Here is a 17,000-nt window from a genome sequence, read left to right on the forward strand (position 1 = left end):
GGATCGTAACTAAATTCTTGTAATAAATAAACACATTTTTAAGGGCTTCATATCAATTGGCTAATTTTTCAAATTTGTCGGTGGTAGGAAAAATACGGTCGCAGAAAGCTACACTTGTAATACTTGCGTGTGTATGTTTCCTTATGATCAAACGCGGTAACTCTATGGAAACCAGTTGAATAAATCAAGCTGTTTGAGAATAGGAAGGGTTGCCCAAACACTTTGGCAAATATAGACACGTGTATATTCATTTTAAAACAACGTTAGGGAAATTTCAAAAGCTCTCCGTTGATAAACAAGAAGGGGGGGGGGGGCAGAGATCGTGCTTAGGAAGCCGATAGGACGAACTGGAGAATATTTACCGTATATCTCGAATCCTCCATTAATGAAGACGCGCCAAAATAGAAGGAAGATACACCGAGAACTCGAGATAAACGACTTCGCACTTATCTGTTTTCTGCTTTCTAAATAATTGTAGAGAAAAGGGATGTCCTTCTGGTGAATGAGAATTTCATTCTCAATCACCGGAAGGACACAAAGAGCTTGGCTCCCGCCGTTCACCCGCGCCTATCCCGTTCCTCCCCCACCCGCGCCTCTCCTCCCTTGATCACCAGAATTTCCAATCACCAGAATTTCTAATCACCAGAATTTCTATTCACCAGATTCTCCCGTTCACGGGTTGCTTTCCCCCCAACCCCCATTCACTGGATACTTTATCTCTCGTTCACCAGCTCCTTTCCCCCATTGCTTTCACCCCTTCTAATCACCAGTTGCTTTCCCCCATCCCCATTCTCCAGAATTTGTTTTCCTCGCGCAGATATCTGGAGATTAGATTTTTACCCCGTTTGCTTATCGCTTCAGACCTCCTTAATTTCTAATCTCTAGGTAATAATAACAAGTTATTTTCAATTTAATTAATTTCCAATTTTATTTTACTTTTAATTACATGATTGCGTAAAACAGGTTCTAATATTAGACCGACATTATAAATAACGCGTTTAAATCGCATTTTATCAATATAAAAAAAATTAACTCGATCTTCGTAAGGAATATGTACAATTTCATTTAATGGGCTGAAACGAACTACCTTCTGCAAGTGCGGATTGTATAAATAATTTTAATAAAAGTTCTACCTCACCACGTCTGACCGGAATAGATATGAAATCGTCATCCAGTGCCGCTGCCCTTGGTGGTGCCGGGATCTCCCATTCTTGCGAAAGGTACTTTTTTTCCGATGGTGAATTATCCCTCGACGGACAGTGTGGAAAGAATCTAGCATGTTCCCATTCTGGTACGTCTCCTGATTCCCATCCTTCTAATACGCCATGGCACTTGTAACATCGTACTTCATCGCCCCGCTGAATATAGTAGAATCCAGCCTTCGCTAGTTGTTCCTTAGTAACGTGGGGGTTTCTCCAGTGACGAAAAGTTTCAAGTCGATACGCTTCGATGTCCATACTGTAAACTGATAGTTTCTATAAGCTATTGTCAACATTCTTAAGCCTAATTGGTTAAGCCTAAATTTCAATAAATGTTTTTTCTATTTATTTTGGTTAGACTCTAAGACTATTTGACTAGAATCTAAGTCTATTTACTTCAATTTAAACAAGGCCTAATTTCCCTCTACAGTAAAATAATAAAGTCACTTACTTTTACGGAAATCCTTAAGCCTTTGCCAGTAAATAGAGTCGAGAAGGCGGGAACGGAGCGCGAAAATCTACGTGTCTCTTCTCGATGAGGTCCAGGAACTAAAAGAACGCTGAGTCGTATATCTAGAGATCAAATAACACTCGAAACTTCAAGTAAATCCTGATTTCTCATTGGTTGAAACCAATTGATGTCACGGGAGAATGTAAAATGTAACCAAAAATAGAGGTTACTGCTCATCGGTTAGCGATAAAAAATTCGTCACGTGTTAAATTAGGCAGATTAGAATAGCTGAAAATACATTGCGCTTAGAGACTATTAACTCGGTAGAATACACTATTTTAGCAATTGCAATTGCATATAATCCTTGTTATTGTAATGTTTGATATATACTGAAATGATTATTGTTGGATAGGAAAATAAAAGAATCGTGATAAAAGTTAATTTTTTTATTCCATATTAATAGGTATGGATAGTAGAACCATACTACTATGTATGGAGCTCCTATCATCCCAGTATAGCTGATGTTCTACAAATTGTAGGAACATCCGATTTCCTGCTACATCTTCTCTCTCCTCAATCCTAACAGAACAATACATAAAATTTTAACTTTAGTACAGCATATATAATTCGTGAAATTTAATTTATTACCTTAATCTAAGCTCATATTTTATACTATCGTCATTTCGGCTCGTCCATAAAATTCTATTTATAATCTCTTCAATTCTACATGAAGAAAATTAAAATCTTTAATTTTTTTGTCCCAAAAGTTATTTAAATGTTAAAATAATATTTACCGCATTTTGATTTCTTTTTGCATCGGTCCAGATCAGAATAATTTGTTCTAATTGATTTACTCCCTTTTTATACCATTTTCCATCCCCACCATTTCCTAGCCCCTATATCCTATCTCCTTCTTTTCCGTGATGAAATCTAAGTTAGTGATTGAGTGTGGAATCTATTCAGTGTGGGTAAAGTCTGTAAATTTTTCCATTGGTTAAATAGTGTTCGTAGATAATTAATTTCGTGAGACTGGGAATTTCCACCATCTTCCTCTTAGCGTACGTCACGAGAAGATGGTTTAGGTTCGTGCAAAGTCTAACAAATTTACAGATAAGAGTCCGCATTGTAGTACGTTCTTGCATTGGACTGGTTGGCTTAACGAAATTCTGGAAAAAAAAGGGTAAGCGATTTTCAATAAAGAGTCTTTTTTTTTTATTACGTTTTTTAAAGTATTTATTAAGAGTGAAAAAAGTTACATAGGAAAAATTGTTTACAATGGTTTTTCTCGCGTACATGAGTTTATATTATTAAATAAAATGGCAGAGTCAAATTTCAATCTTTTTTATCATTACAAGACCCAAAGCTAACTAAATCCCTGTTAAATTATCTAAGGCAATGTTTTTTTCACCAATCTTATTTTGCGTGTACTAAAGATATTTTGTTAATGACGGGTAGAAAACATATTTCAATGGTTCAAGACGGTAACAGATTTCAATGACTTTTAGAAAGTACTTTAAATAGAACGTACAGGAATAATGCAATAATATATTTCTACCAATGTTTTGTTTTCATGCTAGATTGCGTAAACCACCCACGTTGTCCTAACTAGTTAACCAATACTTTCTGATTCTATTTTAATTTTTTTGTTTTTGGATGGTTTATTTTATTCGAAAGTAAATGGTTTGGCACTCATAGAAGTGCGCGCATGTTTTCGAGAGAGGTCGGGTCATATCTCTAAAAGATACCAGATAGCGTGGGAATATATTGTTTTATCCTCTGGAACCGGATTTTTTCCAGTCAGTCACCATACCTCTCTCTCTAGCTAATGGATTCGCTAAATTCGATGTGATGATTTTTCTAGCATGATTTGCGAAAGATAAAAATATCTTGCTGTCGTTTTTTTCCCAATTTTTGGAAAACTTTTGGTAGTACGTTTTTGTACTCTGTCCTTTAGTTCTATGCAAAATATACATTACGCAATATTCGCCGCAAACGTTACTAGTTAGTCCTTGCAATCGTCTTTTGCTAAATGTCCACGTCTTACACATTGAATTTAAATATTTTCTGATTGTGGGTAAAAATGGGGGAAGCCCCATTGAATCAAAATAGAATCCCCGTTTTCGGCCATCGACGTAGACGCAAATCCAATGAGAACCTGTTTCGCCCCTTTTATCAAAATTAATGATAAGCGATTGCGGATATTTCACCATGGGTTTTAAATTATCTGAAGAAAACACGCCTAAAAAGTTCGGTGTTTTATACAGTGCCTGAGATAAGTCCACGTTTGTCGTAGTCATTTTAATAGTCTCGAATAATGTTCCTATTTTTATCTATCTGTAAACAAGATTGAAATTCAGCGTACACGATAACGACCGTAGAATCTTTTAAAGGGGTACCAAATCCTAAATCTAAACGTAGTTGCCCTCTCTTTACGGGGTTCCAAAACGTGACGTCACTGGCCGAATTGTCGGGGGTTAAATCAAAAGCATATAGGGCAAAGCCTAGAGGAAAGTGAGCCAGCGCAATGTGATTTCCCTCGTCTTGGTAGAGTATCCCAGATCCCGAGAATAGCGAATGATAGGCCAGCGTAAATTGTTTACTATTAAAATTAGGGGTCAACGCTTTCGAAGGGATTTGTTCGTTATCAACGTATAGAGCCAGATAATTTAGGTCGAAATTTTCAAAATTATAAGGATTAGACTTAACGGAGCCCTTATACGCTTTGTTGCTGGCTAAACCAATAATGACTCTGTTGGGCATCGGACCTAAGAATATATTGTCAAAACTATCGTTCTGAATAGAACTAGCTAATGTTTTAACTTTAATTTCAGTACGAGTAAAGGGATATTTGGCATTGCTACGTAATAATCCTTGCTGATGGGCTAATAAAATTTTAGGCATAATTTTAACTTTACGTACAATTAGAGCAGCGTCTATAAATTCGACTTTATACGCGTCGACAGTGTCGCTAAAAAGGGTAAAATTATCGCTATTTCTAGTGAGTGAAACCTTAAGTTGTACGCCATTAATTAAATATTTGTTGAAATTAAAAATGTCACAAAAAATGTTCCCGTAAAGTTCAATTTCTTTTGATTCAGCAGCTAGAACCTGACGTTTTATGAATCCGGCGTTTGTTATCAGATCCATACTTCCAGCCGTGTCATCGTACCATCCAGATGTCGCAAGGTGAGTGTTTTTTGCATCGTACCCAAAGTTGAGCAAGGTTTCGATATAGGCCCTATAGGGGTAATTTGAGGCCGATGGTGAAACCGTCGTATCATTGAGTTTCACTTCGCATTGTTTGAATAGCGAATGCAGAGAATTGTTCACGAGCGAAACGTTAGACCCAGCATCCAAGTTGTCACCGTTGGTTTTGACGATTTTTACTTTACAATATATCATTGTCATTGCCAAATCTGTGTAAGAGTCTCCCGTACCCGGTACCACGAATTCGATGATAGAACTGCTGTCGATAGATGAAATTGGCTTACACCATACCGTTTGACCTTTTTCAACGCTGAGTTGAGTTGGTAGTTCGTTGAAAATATTTAATTCGCTTTTAAGTACTTCCATTTTTTTTAGAGAGCAAAAATATCGCGAACCGTACGCGTGAACTTGCGGCGTTTAACTGAACTCTTTTTCTTTTTCTTCAATGGTTTCTTAGTAGTTTTTCTTCTCTTGCGACGACCCGAACCTTCTTGCGCTGCCATTTCGTCCACAGTTTCTGTCATTCGTTTATTGGCTGACGTTTTTAAGTCCTGACCTTGCAAGACGTCTCCGAGTACTTTCTTTCCTGTAGAAAGAGCCCTTTTTCCCACGTATTTGGCAGACTGTTTTAGGAATGGGAATACAAACCTAGCTAGCCCTGAAAAAAAGCTACCAATTCCGTGTCCTTTTTGTCCCGCAAACCCAGAGAAATAAGGTAAATCTACTCCTCCCCCCGCCTGATTTAAATAATATTGCATGTAGGGACAATTTCTATCAACGTACTGATAAGCCATTTTTTTTTTTTTTTACTGAGCTCGTCGTAAATGTACTTTACACGTGACTGAACCAAACTGAAATGGCAGGAATTCACCTAAACTAGTTCTTATATTAATGTCGATACAGTCAAAATAATTTCTACTCAGTTTAAGGTAATGCGGAGAATCGAAAGTTTTTGAAACGGTTGATCCATTGGGGGCGTTTTGGTCTACAACAATTGTTCGCAAAAGGGGGGCTAATGTATCCCCAACCATTTCATTTCCTACCAAATCGGAATACACGAACATAAGATCGGGGATGAATAAGTTTAATTGCATAGGGGAATCTGATCTGAATGCTACCTTAGGTGAAATATCAGTAACATTATCTCTAAATCCTAAAATTTTCCTCAACTTTGGCGTTAACTCGAGTTGATAATAATGTTTACTATAGGAAGTGTATTGTACGTGTCCACTTTCTAAACTATATTCAAATTTTCCTAATGAATCATTATCGAACTCTGAATTAGCGCTTTCCTTTAAATCAAGGTTCAAACTTTTAATACTTTCATTAAGTACTGTCAAAAGTTCATGAGGATTTTTGTAGTAGCCCTGAGGTATCTCGCGGAAGTCGTAGGTATATTTGTAATCTACTATGTGGGCTGGAGGTTTCGATAGTAATTCCTTAATTTCTATTCCACATCCCATTGGCTCGCTTACGTTATAAAAAGATAAAGGATAAATAATTTCTACCAGAGCAATTTCCCAATCTCCGCGTAAACTAATGGGTTTGGCCAACGTTGTAGAATACGAGGCTAGAGTATTTTCTGAATTATTCTTATTCTTATCTCTAGTATTACTAGGAAGAGTTATGTAAATCCCAGACGTCATCTTGATTAACCCAACTATTAAACGATGGAGGATATCCTAGCCAACTAACGTACAATTGTTTTAATCCGTTTTTAGTTCTCTGACGTAAAATCTTGTTTAACTTGAACGAACGAGGCGCACTGACCTTTTGAAGCTCTCGAAAATAGAACGTTCCTTTTATATCGGTTTCTGCCAAGTCTTTTATTTTATAAACGGGGGGATGTCTTTTAACTATAGCTACGACTTTAAATATTTCTTCGGTATAATTAGCTTCGAAACCCTTTTGAAATATCATTTTAGTTGTATTTATTCTAACCAAATCCCCTACTTGGAATTGCGGTTTCATTTTCAGTTTCTCGGCATAATATTTAGAGTAGATATTATTGTACACACGTAATACGTTATTTTCCGAAACGTCATTAGGGGCCATTTTAATTGAGCTATGATAAGAGGAATTGTACGCTTCGACCAAGTCCTGTAAGACTTCCAAATATCTATTTGTGGAGTGATGGGTAAAATATCTATACATTTTTGTTTTTAACGTTCTATTAAACCTTTCTACGATAGAGGCTTTTATTTCGTCATTTTCGGTACTAAAAAATTTAACTTTATTCTTTTTGAAATATCCTTGTACTTCTTTATTCCTAAATTCCGTGCCCTTGTCCGATTGAAATTTATATGGAATTCCGTCTTTAAAAACAATTTTTATATTTTTCAAAACCTCTTTCCCCGATTTAGTTTTAAGAGGTAACCCCCACGCTTTTCTACTAAAACAGTCTATAATTGTTAAAATGTATTTGTATCCGTCATTATCTGCCTCTAACGAGCGCATATCGTTAATATCAGCCTGGTATTGTTCCCTTATATTACTAATTACTATTTTATTTCGTTGAAACTTTTTATATTTCGGCCTATGCATCGTAAAAGCGTCGATTCCTCTTAACCATTTTTCTACAGTTTCCCTACTTAAGCCGTGAGACTTTACGGACTGGAATAACCTTTCAGCGCCTCCGAAAGAAGCCGGATGCTTCGGGTTAAAATATATTTTTTCTAAAATAGCTTCGCCCATACTTTAGACTTTTGCGCGCGACTCCTTGTTTGTTTATAAGAGTGAAGAGAAGAGTCAGACGTGGAGGAGTGATCTCGGTCGAGGCTACGAGGAGGACGGGGCTTATCTCTCCTGCGCGCACGCCCACTTTGAGGAACCGGATACTCGCGCTTAACGGGAGAACGTCGTTGTCGGGTTCTCGGAGCTAGCGGGGAGGGAAAGCCTTGGATTGCCGGTGAAGAGTTAAATTGGGTTAAATTGGAAATAAACGCGAAATATCCGATAGGTTTTGGGTGGGTTTTAGGATTTAAATACGCTTTGGTAATTTCGCTAATATTGGAACCTTTAATAGGTCGACCGTTTATTACGAGCTCCCCGTTTTCATCCCACCGTATTCTTTCGGGTACAGTTTCCAACTGATCCACCATGCTTTGCGCTTTTTGGTAATATATCAAAGGCAAATCGTCTATCCAGTCCCTACTTAGCGAGTCGAATGCGGGGGCAATTTCGATTTCTTTAGGAGCCGATGCTTGCTTACGTAGATTTCCGTGTGTCATTAAAGCTTGTTCGTATAAAATCCATTTCGAGGCGTCGTCTAAATCTTTCATATTTAATATTTGGTCCATCTTAACGTCTAATTCAGAGACTGTCAGAGCGAGGGGGTGCGGGAACGGGTCTGGCTTTAAAACGCCGCTAGGGACGAGAATCATTTTTCTGGCGTGTTTCATTGTTTACTACCAAATATAGAACCAAGAAGGGTTGAAACGACGGGTAGAAGAAACGAGAAAAATCCGCCCCCAGACTGAACTAACAATTTCTTTTTACTTTTCCAAGCTACCCGCTTACTAGCTAGTTTTCGAAGGGTATTTTTATGACGAGATAACCTGGTTTTTTGGGTATTTGATAGTTTTACGTTACCAATTAAAGTGTTATGAATACATTCACTGATAGCGTCTATGAGGGATTTGTCGGCTTTAGCTAAAATGGCTTTTCTTTGAACGGGTTTGCAACGACCGAGATATCGGAGAGCGTCTCTCTCGATACGTACTCTACGAGACATGATTCATAACTGATTGAAGTTACGAAATGTAAGTTCTATTTATTTATTTATTTATTTAGGGAGATAACCGTAGCACGTTTCTCCCGGTAAAATATTAGTCAAGACTCTTTGATCTTCGGGACAAGTTTGAGTTAAATTGAATACTAGGTAACCGTGAGGTCTCGAAGTCGCGTCTTCGTAAGCGTCAACTACAAAACGCCACTTATCAGGGAACATTTGTCTAGCGAGATAAGCCACTTGCTGACGGTCTCGGGGACTTTTCAATAAAATTATGTAATGCGAATTCAGGGATATGGATCTGCTATCTTTTGATTGATGGAATAAGTTCTGTGTAATAAAAATAACGCTTAGAGAACGGTGATGGGTCCCTTTCACGAATAAATCACCAATTTGACCTTTACTCTCGCTCATCTGGTCGTCGATAACTAATAATATAGGATCTTTTCCGTCATAATCAGATAAAACAGGCAATCCTTCTTTAAAAACTACCCTGTGCTTCATTTTATCGTATAGAGCTTGCCATTCTCCGTAATACCAATGTATTTCTTTGAAACCCGGAACAAACATTTCCTCTTCGTGATTAATTATAGATTCAATTAAATAGCTTTTGCCACTCTGACTCGGGCCTGCCGTTACGCAATTAAACGGATGAATAAATTGCATGGTTATCTCTCTTCGAGTACTAGCGTACAAATGAAAATGTAAATTAAAATTCGGTTAAATTTATGGGACTCTTCAGCGGAGGAAAAATATAATCGAATAACCTATTTCGTCCCTTACCCCGTATAGGTTTGATATTCACATTAGAGTCGCAAGACTATATTTACTTTAGAGTCGTAAGACTGAAACCTATATTCACTTTAGAGTGGTGAGACTAATTTTAAACGAGAATTAGCGATTGGAGGGCTCTACGTCCCCGTCCTCAGGAGCAATTAGATTCGCTTTATAGCCGTAGGGTACCGTAGTGAAGTCGTCCAGTAACCGTACCTTGTCTACGACGGGTCTATAGATTTTAGTACGGTCGACGGAAACGACCGTATGATCAGGTAGACGCAAAATCTGCCTCGGCTGGGGTACGGTTACTGGCTCGTTCGTTTCTCCGTCGACACCTATTAATCTTTTAAGCGTGTCCATATTAACCAAATCTTTAATGCCTTGATTTATACGGAACCCTTTGACTTTCATTTCGTAGGAGACTTTACCGGTCGTAGGGTTCAGTACTTTAAAGGCGTAATTTTTTGCGCCACCTGTTGCCAATTCTTGGATGTACGAGCCTTTTCCGTACTTTGCCAACTCATTGGTCATGTCTCCGAGATAGTTGCCCGTATCAATCTCTATTCCATCTCGTTCTTTTAGATAAATGCAACTATCCGTATCATAATAATACGTAAGCTGGCCTAATCTCCTTAAATAAGAGTATAACTTGATCCTAGCCATTGCGGTCGTATAGGCTGCAATTACTACGTTCGTGTTTGGGTAAACAAGATCAATATCTTTCAAAAACGCCCACTTGATCACGCAATGCGTTTGACTTAAGGGAATAACCGATTTAACTTCTATGTCAGGGTCTAAGAATAAATCGAAAAACTTTTTGGGATCGCTAATAATAGCCGATTGGTCTTTGCGAGGGTTTAAACCAAAACGACCCCAAAAAGAGTTAAGACAAAGCTTCGCGATGGTACGAAGACCAGGGTTCTTTTTAATATTGGTAGGATCAAGTTTTACTCCTTCCTTTTCGTAATATTCGTCAACGTATTTCTTAATCTCGTCATCGGTCTCTATTCCCACGGGTAAACCGCTGGATTCCTGTTTGAGTTTAAGAAACGCGTTGACGTACTCGGAGAAAAGACCGCCCTCTTTCGATATCGGGTCGTATTTTACTACCTCGTATTCCCAAATTTCGTGAATAGAAATGACCTTGTAACCCATTTCGATTGCCAACTGTACCTCGTCTGCAACCCAAGTACCTGTTATTTGTCGCTCTGAGTCTTCGTGGGGACAATCCTGCTGGTTTCGAGACTCACTACATTTTTGGCAGTTGGCAAACACTAGTTTCGATCCTATTCTTTGGGGTAAAACGGGATGGTAGAGAGCTTGAGGCGGTAACATTGTGGCTTTTATTAATCCGTTTACGGTAGAAATGTCAGGGAAAGGAGCTTTTACATGTATTTTAGGGTGTCCCACGGGTAACTTGCAATACTTGTTACACCACGGATAGAGTGAACAAATATCAATGTATTTAATTTCCTCCCCCTCTTTACACTTGTGATGTAATTTCAAGGCTGACGTACGTCCTCCGAAAAAGGCTTCGCGGGGGCGGATTGGTTCTTTAATTTTTAATTTTAAATTTTCGGTAGAAAGATATGCGTTGATGGCGGGGTTAGTACTCCTTTCAGCTTTGAAGGTACATCCCCATTTTTCATGGACAGTGTATCCCAATTGTTTCAAGCGGTTAGTGGTAGCAATGGTTGACGCGTATCGCGAATTATGGGTCTGAGTGTGGTCGCCGTATAACGCTAAGTTTCTATTGATAGGAAAACACTTTTTACACCCGTGAAAATAACATCCGTGATATTGAAACACTTCGTTATCGAGAAGTCCGTCCACGTTAATGTTAAGAATTCTAGGTTCAAATCCATTAAAAGTAGACTGAATTTCCTTCCCTCGTAAGTGAGACATCCATTCAAGCCATTCGATCGCTACAAAACTCTGGTTGCAGTTCATACGATAGCCGAAAGGGGGCACTACACCAATCGTATCGGACTGTAAAAAGTGTTTCCTAAAGATAAAACTGCATACTCCAGCAATCGTTATCGCAGTTAAGAACGGGTCTATTTCGAATTTTTCCATGAAAATAGAACGATATGATAAACAGCCTTGCAAAAGAATGTTTACGTCCTGGCGACAGTACCGGATTAAATCTCTTTTATAATCAAAATAATTAAAGTTGGGGTCCGAATTACCGCAAGCTTCGGACCGGGAATCGTTATACCACTGGATAAATTCATCGTAGGCCTTACCGCTTAAACGATTAGGGTCGTACGCGTCCATCGGAGGCATGTCATTATGTAGTACGTAATTGGTTTCGGTCGAACGGGCTGGATCAAATTCATGGTCTACGGTATTAAACAGTAAATGCGGAAAATGTCCCTTATTTAAATTATTATCTAAACCAAATGTGGAAACGAATTGAGAAAGGGCAAAGGGCATAAAATTTAAGGAATCTAAGAATTTTAATTTTTTATACTGTACATACATGAATTTGGTCCCGTCTGTCAAGACTTTAGGGGTCCACTTTAAATCGATCATTTTACGTACTATAAATTGCGCGTCGTAACCTTTAGCATTATGGGCAATACATATTATCTTATCAGCCACTCTGTTAAGCGTACGAAGATACTCTAGAAAGTCGCCGACGGGGTCTTTTGAGAGAAATATTTTCTCCCGAGGACCACTACCGCATTTAGCGCATGCGTACTGACTATCTTTTTCTTCGAAACAGAATTTACACGCTTTTTGCGAAACGCATAAAATTGGTTCGTGAATCAAAGCATTGGCGTCAGTACGATTTGTTTGTTTACATTCCAAGTCATAAAAAACAAAGACTTCCGTTTTTGGAGTACTTCTCTTGGTCAGTGGTGATTGTTCATTGTCGGAGTCGTGGACCCGTTTATTATTGCTATTTATTCGAGAACGAGTAGTTTTATCGGCAGAATCTTTACGGACGGTCTTTAAAGGTTGCATGTAACATAGATGACCTGCGGGGTTAAACTCACTACACGAAAGACAATAGGTCTCTCCACAAACGTGTACTGCCTTACGCTTAAACATACTGATAAATTTTCCGCAAAGATTACAAACGTAAATTTTATTACATAAGGGCTCAGGTCCTGATAAATGGTAATCGTAACAATTTTTATTAGGGAAAACTCTTAAACATGTTTGGCAAGTTATTTTATCTACATCCTTCCTGCAATCTTGTTTTCTACAACAAGCGTGACAGAAAAGAATGCATTTATGCTCACTGAGATTATTAAAACCTACTAAACATTTTTCACAAAAGTAATTAAACGCGAAAAGGGGTTTGGGGTTAGTAATTACGTTGAAATGTCTGTCAATATTTAGAAGATAAAGACGTTTGCGGAGAGGCCCTTCTAGTTCCCTCTCTTCTTCGATGTCGCCGAAAATAACTAAGGGTACGGGATCGTGTAATCGAAAAACGATAATACTGTATTCAGGCAAGATTTCTTGGAAGCGAGTTAAAGCGTCCGGACCAGCGCATTCTTCGTCTGTTAATGCAGAATATACCAAAAGGTTCCTAGCTTCGCGGGTCTGTAATTGCGTTTCAATATTTTTTCCTCTACACTGTCTTATAGTAGTATATTTTCTTTTAAGTTCTACATCATTTTTATTATCCATGTATTCTCTATGAGCTATGGCTACTACAAGAGCGCGTGCTAAACAAATTTTATCAGGGTTATTTATCGTTATGGTGCATTTTTTATAAAAAGAAAACTCTTTTTCAAGGGAAATTCCTAACCCAACTGATCTAGTTCCTCCTTGCGGTAATCTGACTCGATTAAACGTAACCGTAACTATTCCTTCAAAAAAACTACCATCGTTCTCGGATCTATAGCTTTTTTCTTCGATATACATCATCAACCATTGCAAGTCTAATTGGTCCCGACGCCTGAAACTGACGTGAATTTGAAAGCCGTGGTTAGTGACGTTCACGAATGAAACCGAAACCATATCTGAAGGCAAACAGTCCTCCAATAGGGTTTCCATCAATATATAAATACCGTTTTCTATATTATCTTCTAGTCTGACATTTAAAGTTCGTCCCGTTAGTCCGAAATTTGGGAAATTTTGGATATTATTATTTAATATTTTAATAGAACCTGGTAAATTAGGAAAGGATGGAGGCGTTATTGGAACGTTAACCAGCCCACCTCCAACTTGAGGAGGAGACGAAGTGGGGGCAGCCAAATTTGCGTTCTCGGAGTTCGCGTTTTTCTCAGCAGTCTGAGACGGTGGAGGTGAATACTGCGGAGCTCGTGAGGGGCCAGCGACCGCTATAGGGTCATTATTTCGCTGAGGGGAAATATTATGATGTGGCCTGCTACTACTAGCCGTACGAGCAGCTAACAACGCTTTAGCTTCCTCGAACATTTCGGCTGCTCTTGCTGCTGCGGCTGCAAGTTCCTCCGCGTCCCGTCGGGCGACTTGTACGTTCTCAGCTAAACGCTGAATGCTGTCCGTACTGGGGGGCGACGTAATAAAATTATCTTCCAAAGATAAAGAGTGGCACGTGTCATCTGATTCTAGAAAGGGTGAGGGAGTATCCATAGGCGTATACGAGGGCGAATAACGTACTTCGTCAGGTGTGATAGAACTAGGTCTTAAAAGGGGTGAAGGTAAATTAACGATAGGGGGCGAACAAATTTGATGGGTTAGTTGATATTCTCTAAGATAATCTCGTACCATTGTCATTTCTTTTAAACGTTCCAATTGCGAATCAGTTACTGTAGTTAAGGAAAGGGTAGGATCTTGGGTATCAGTTAAATCTATTATTTCCATTTCTGGAGAATCGGGTAAAGTTACTATGGGTACTTCCGGGAGCTCGTTATCAGTTATATCAATCAATTCTGGGGAGTCGATTATAATCATTTCCGGGGTATCAACTAAATTAATTTCTGGGTATTGTACACCTTTCATTTTTATGCCAATTTACTTAAACCTTATTCAAAAAATTACTATAAAAAAAATCAAAATAAACTTACGTAGAGAGAGAGGGCGCGCTTCAAAAAAAAATCCTGGTACTAGACGCACAAAGAACAACAATAGAGTGACGTTCCCCCGGTTCAGGCACCCCCTTATATAGGGCCTAGGGGAAGATAGTAAGCTTATCTCTTATTCCCAAAGAACTTGTTCAGTTCTCGAGAATATATTAGGGTTATGCTAAAATTTATACTTATTTACGCAAAATATTCCATTTAACTTCATTTCCGATATGGACACTGAAGTACAAACATCAGCCATAATCACCGTCCTGAAACAACCTTCTAAAATTATAGCCGTAGTGATTATTTTAATTACAATTTTCTTATTTGAGTTCATTTTGTGGTATTTTGAAAACGTTTCTACCGTAAAATTGTAACTTTTTTCACTGTAGCTCACAAAATGGTATTAAAAGTATACTAATTTTATGTTAATTTCTATTAATTGTATTGTTTTCTAGGATATGATTGCATCACAAGCTCTCGAAAGGAAACTACAATGGGTTTTTTTTCTTCTTCCAAGTGGATTAATATGTGACGTCAATGGGGATAATTAGAGGCAGTTTCGAGCACGGGACGGTTTAATTTCGAGTGTCTAGAACTGTTATCTCAGAGAGAGAGAGCCGATAGAATTTGAGGGTTATTTGAAGTTTAGATCACGTGATGAATTAATCTCAACAAGATAGGAACTGATTAATCTCCCATGCGTCATTTCTCTCTGAGACGCTGAACTGAAAAGAAGTGCATCCGCTTTGCTCTCGTCATCTACCGTAAACATGGAAAAACGATCTATTGGTAAGCATTATTTTATTAATACTATTACTATTTCAATGGACAAAGGCTTAACATTTTCATTTTCTATAGCCGAGACGCATACCGTATCCAAACGCAGGGGCCAAGAAAGACGTATCAACATAAAAATCACGTTAGGAGGATCAGTCTACATTTCTTTTGGTTTCGACGGATCAAAATTACAAGTTCTCTTCTTCAAAAAATCGAACGAAAATATTCTGTTCCTGACCTCCGAAGCTTTCACCAATCTACTCTCTCTTTGGGGAGAGCTTTTCGCCGCTACGCAAACCGGAGCATCGTCTCTAACCCACAACATCATCGACTATCACGACAACAACGTATCCGTCGTCGCCACGAGCAACAACATCAAATTGAACTCTGCCTACGGTCATGTTCTGGATCTGGGAGCTCGCGAAATCGGTGAGTTCCAAAAAAAATTGATTTTATTCGGTTTCAAATAAATCTTTTAAACGAACATAAAAATGTTATCGAATGCATGTACTTAGCTATTGTTAAAAACCTTAAAAAAATTCACGAATTATTATATGGAAAACCTTTCGAGGGTTTATTTTTGTACCCAGATCAATTTAATTCGTACCATCAAGTAAAATCTTATTTTGGCTGTTTTAAAGCACCCTCGGAAGTACTACAAGATTTTACTAATTTACTCGTAGATAATCAATTAACCTGTAAACTTAGCTACTTTAATTTGTTTTCATTGTGTAATGCACAAGATAACCATCTAATGGAATATCTGATAGTACCTACTAACATGTAAACAAAGTTCTAAAATAAAAAATTAAATGTAAATAACTTGTTTTTATTGCCTAGAGATTAGAAATTAAGGGGTTCGAAAGCGATAAGCAAACGGGTAAAAATCTAATGCGATTTAAACGCGTTATTTATATTGTCGGTCTAATATTAGAACCTGTTTTACGCAATCATGTAATTAAAAGTAAAATAAAATTGGAAATGTATATTTCTTGTTTTTATTACCTAGAGATTAGAAATTAAGGGGTTCAGAAGTGATAAGCAAACGGGTAAAAATCTAATCTCCAGATATCTGCACGAGGAAAACTAATTCTGGAGAATGGGGATGGGGGAAAGCAACTGGTGATTAGAAGGGGTGAAAGCAATAGGGGAAAGGAGCTGGTGAACGAGAGATAAAGTATCCAGTGAATGGGGGTTGGGGGAAAGCAACTGGTGATTAGAAGGGGTGAAAGCAATGGGGGAAAGGAGCTGGTGAACGAGAGATAAAGTATCCAGTGAATGGGGGTTGGGGGGAAAGCAACCCGTGAACGGGAGAATCTGGTGAATAGAAATTCTGGTGATTAGAAATTCTGGTGATTGGAAATTCTGGTGATCAAGGGAGGAGAGGCGCGGGTGGGGGAGGAACGGGATAGGCGCGGGTGAACGGCGGGAGCCAAGCTCTTTGTGTCCTTCCGGTGATTGAGAATGAAATTCTCATTCACCAGAAGGACATCCCTTTTCTCTAATTGTCGATTGCCGCGCCCGATACAAAAAGGGATCCACTAGGCAAGGAGATTCTAAAACTCATCATTTTTGTCGACTTGGAAACGAGGCTTAGAGAATGCCGCAATTTACCACCTTTCAAAGGCTTAACTAAAATACTAATTGACCCGTTCTGAATATATAGTGTCAGAAGTAAATAATGTGTCTTTTTTACAAGAGAAGTATCTATTCCCTAATTACTGGTGACGCTACTAGCTCACGAAAAACGTTTCTATCGGGAAAATATTAATTAATAATAATAATAATAATAATAATCAACTAGGCAAATACCCAAGGCAAAACCTTAGGCTTAAGTCATCAAGCGA

The 17,000-nt window shown here is 38.3% G+C and overlaps 2 protein-coding genes across 2 annotated transcripts in view; both read left to right on the top strand.

Moving 5' to 3' along the window:
- LOC149948978 (uncharacterized) overlaps positions 1-17,000 on the top strand; it is a 134,550-nt gene that overhangs the window by 30,628 nt on the left and 86,922 nt on the right. The window lies entirely within an intron of this gene.
- On the top strand, positions 4,649-16,096 carry LOC149948979 (uncharacterized). The gene is made up of 3 exons (XM_090174196.1): positions 4,649-4,836; positions 14,832-15,165; positions 15,235-16,096. Exons 2-3 carry the CDS (start codon positions 15,147-15,149, stop codon positions 15,621-15,623), a joined length of 408 nt encoding a protein of 135 aa, XP_090030322.1. The 5' UTR covers positions 4,649-4,836; positions 14,832-15,146; the 3' UTR covers positions 15,624-16,096.

This window comes from Leiobunum rupestre, chromosome 4 (genome assembly GCF_980474605.1).
Source record: "Leiobunum rupestre chromosome 4, qqLeiRupe1.1.hap1, whole genome shotgun sequence".
NCBI classification, from domain to species: Eukaryota; Metazoa; Arthropoda; class Arachnida; order Opiliones; family Sclerosomatidae; genus Leiobunum; species Leiobunum rupestre.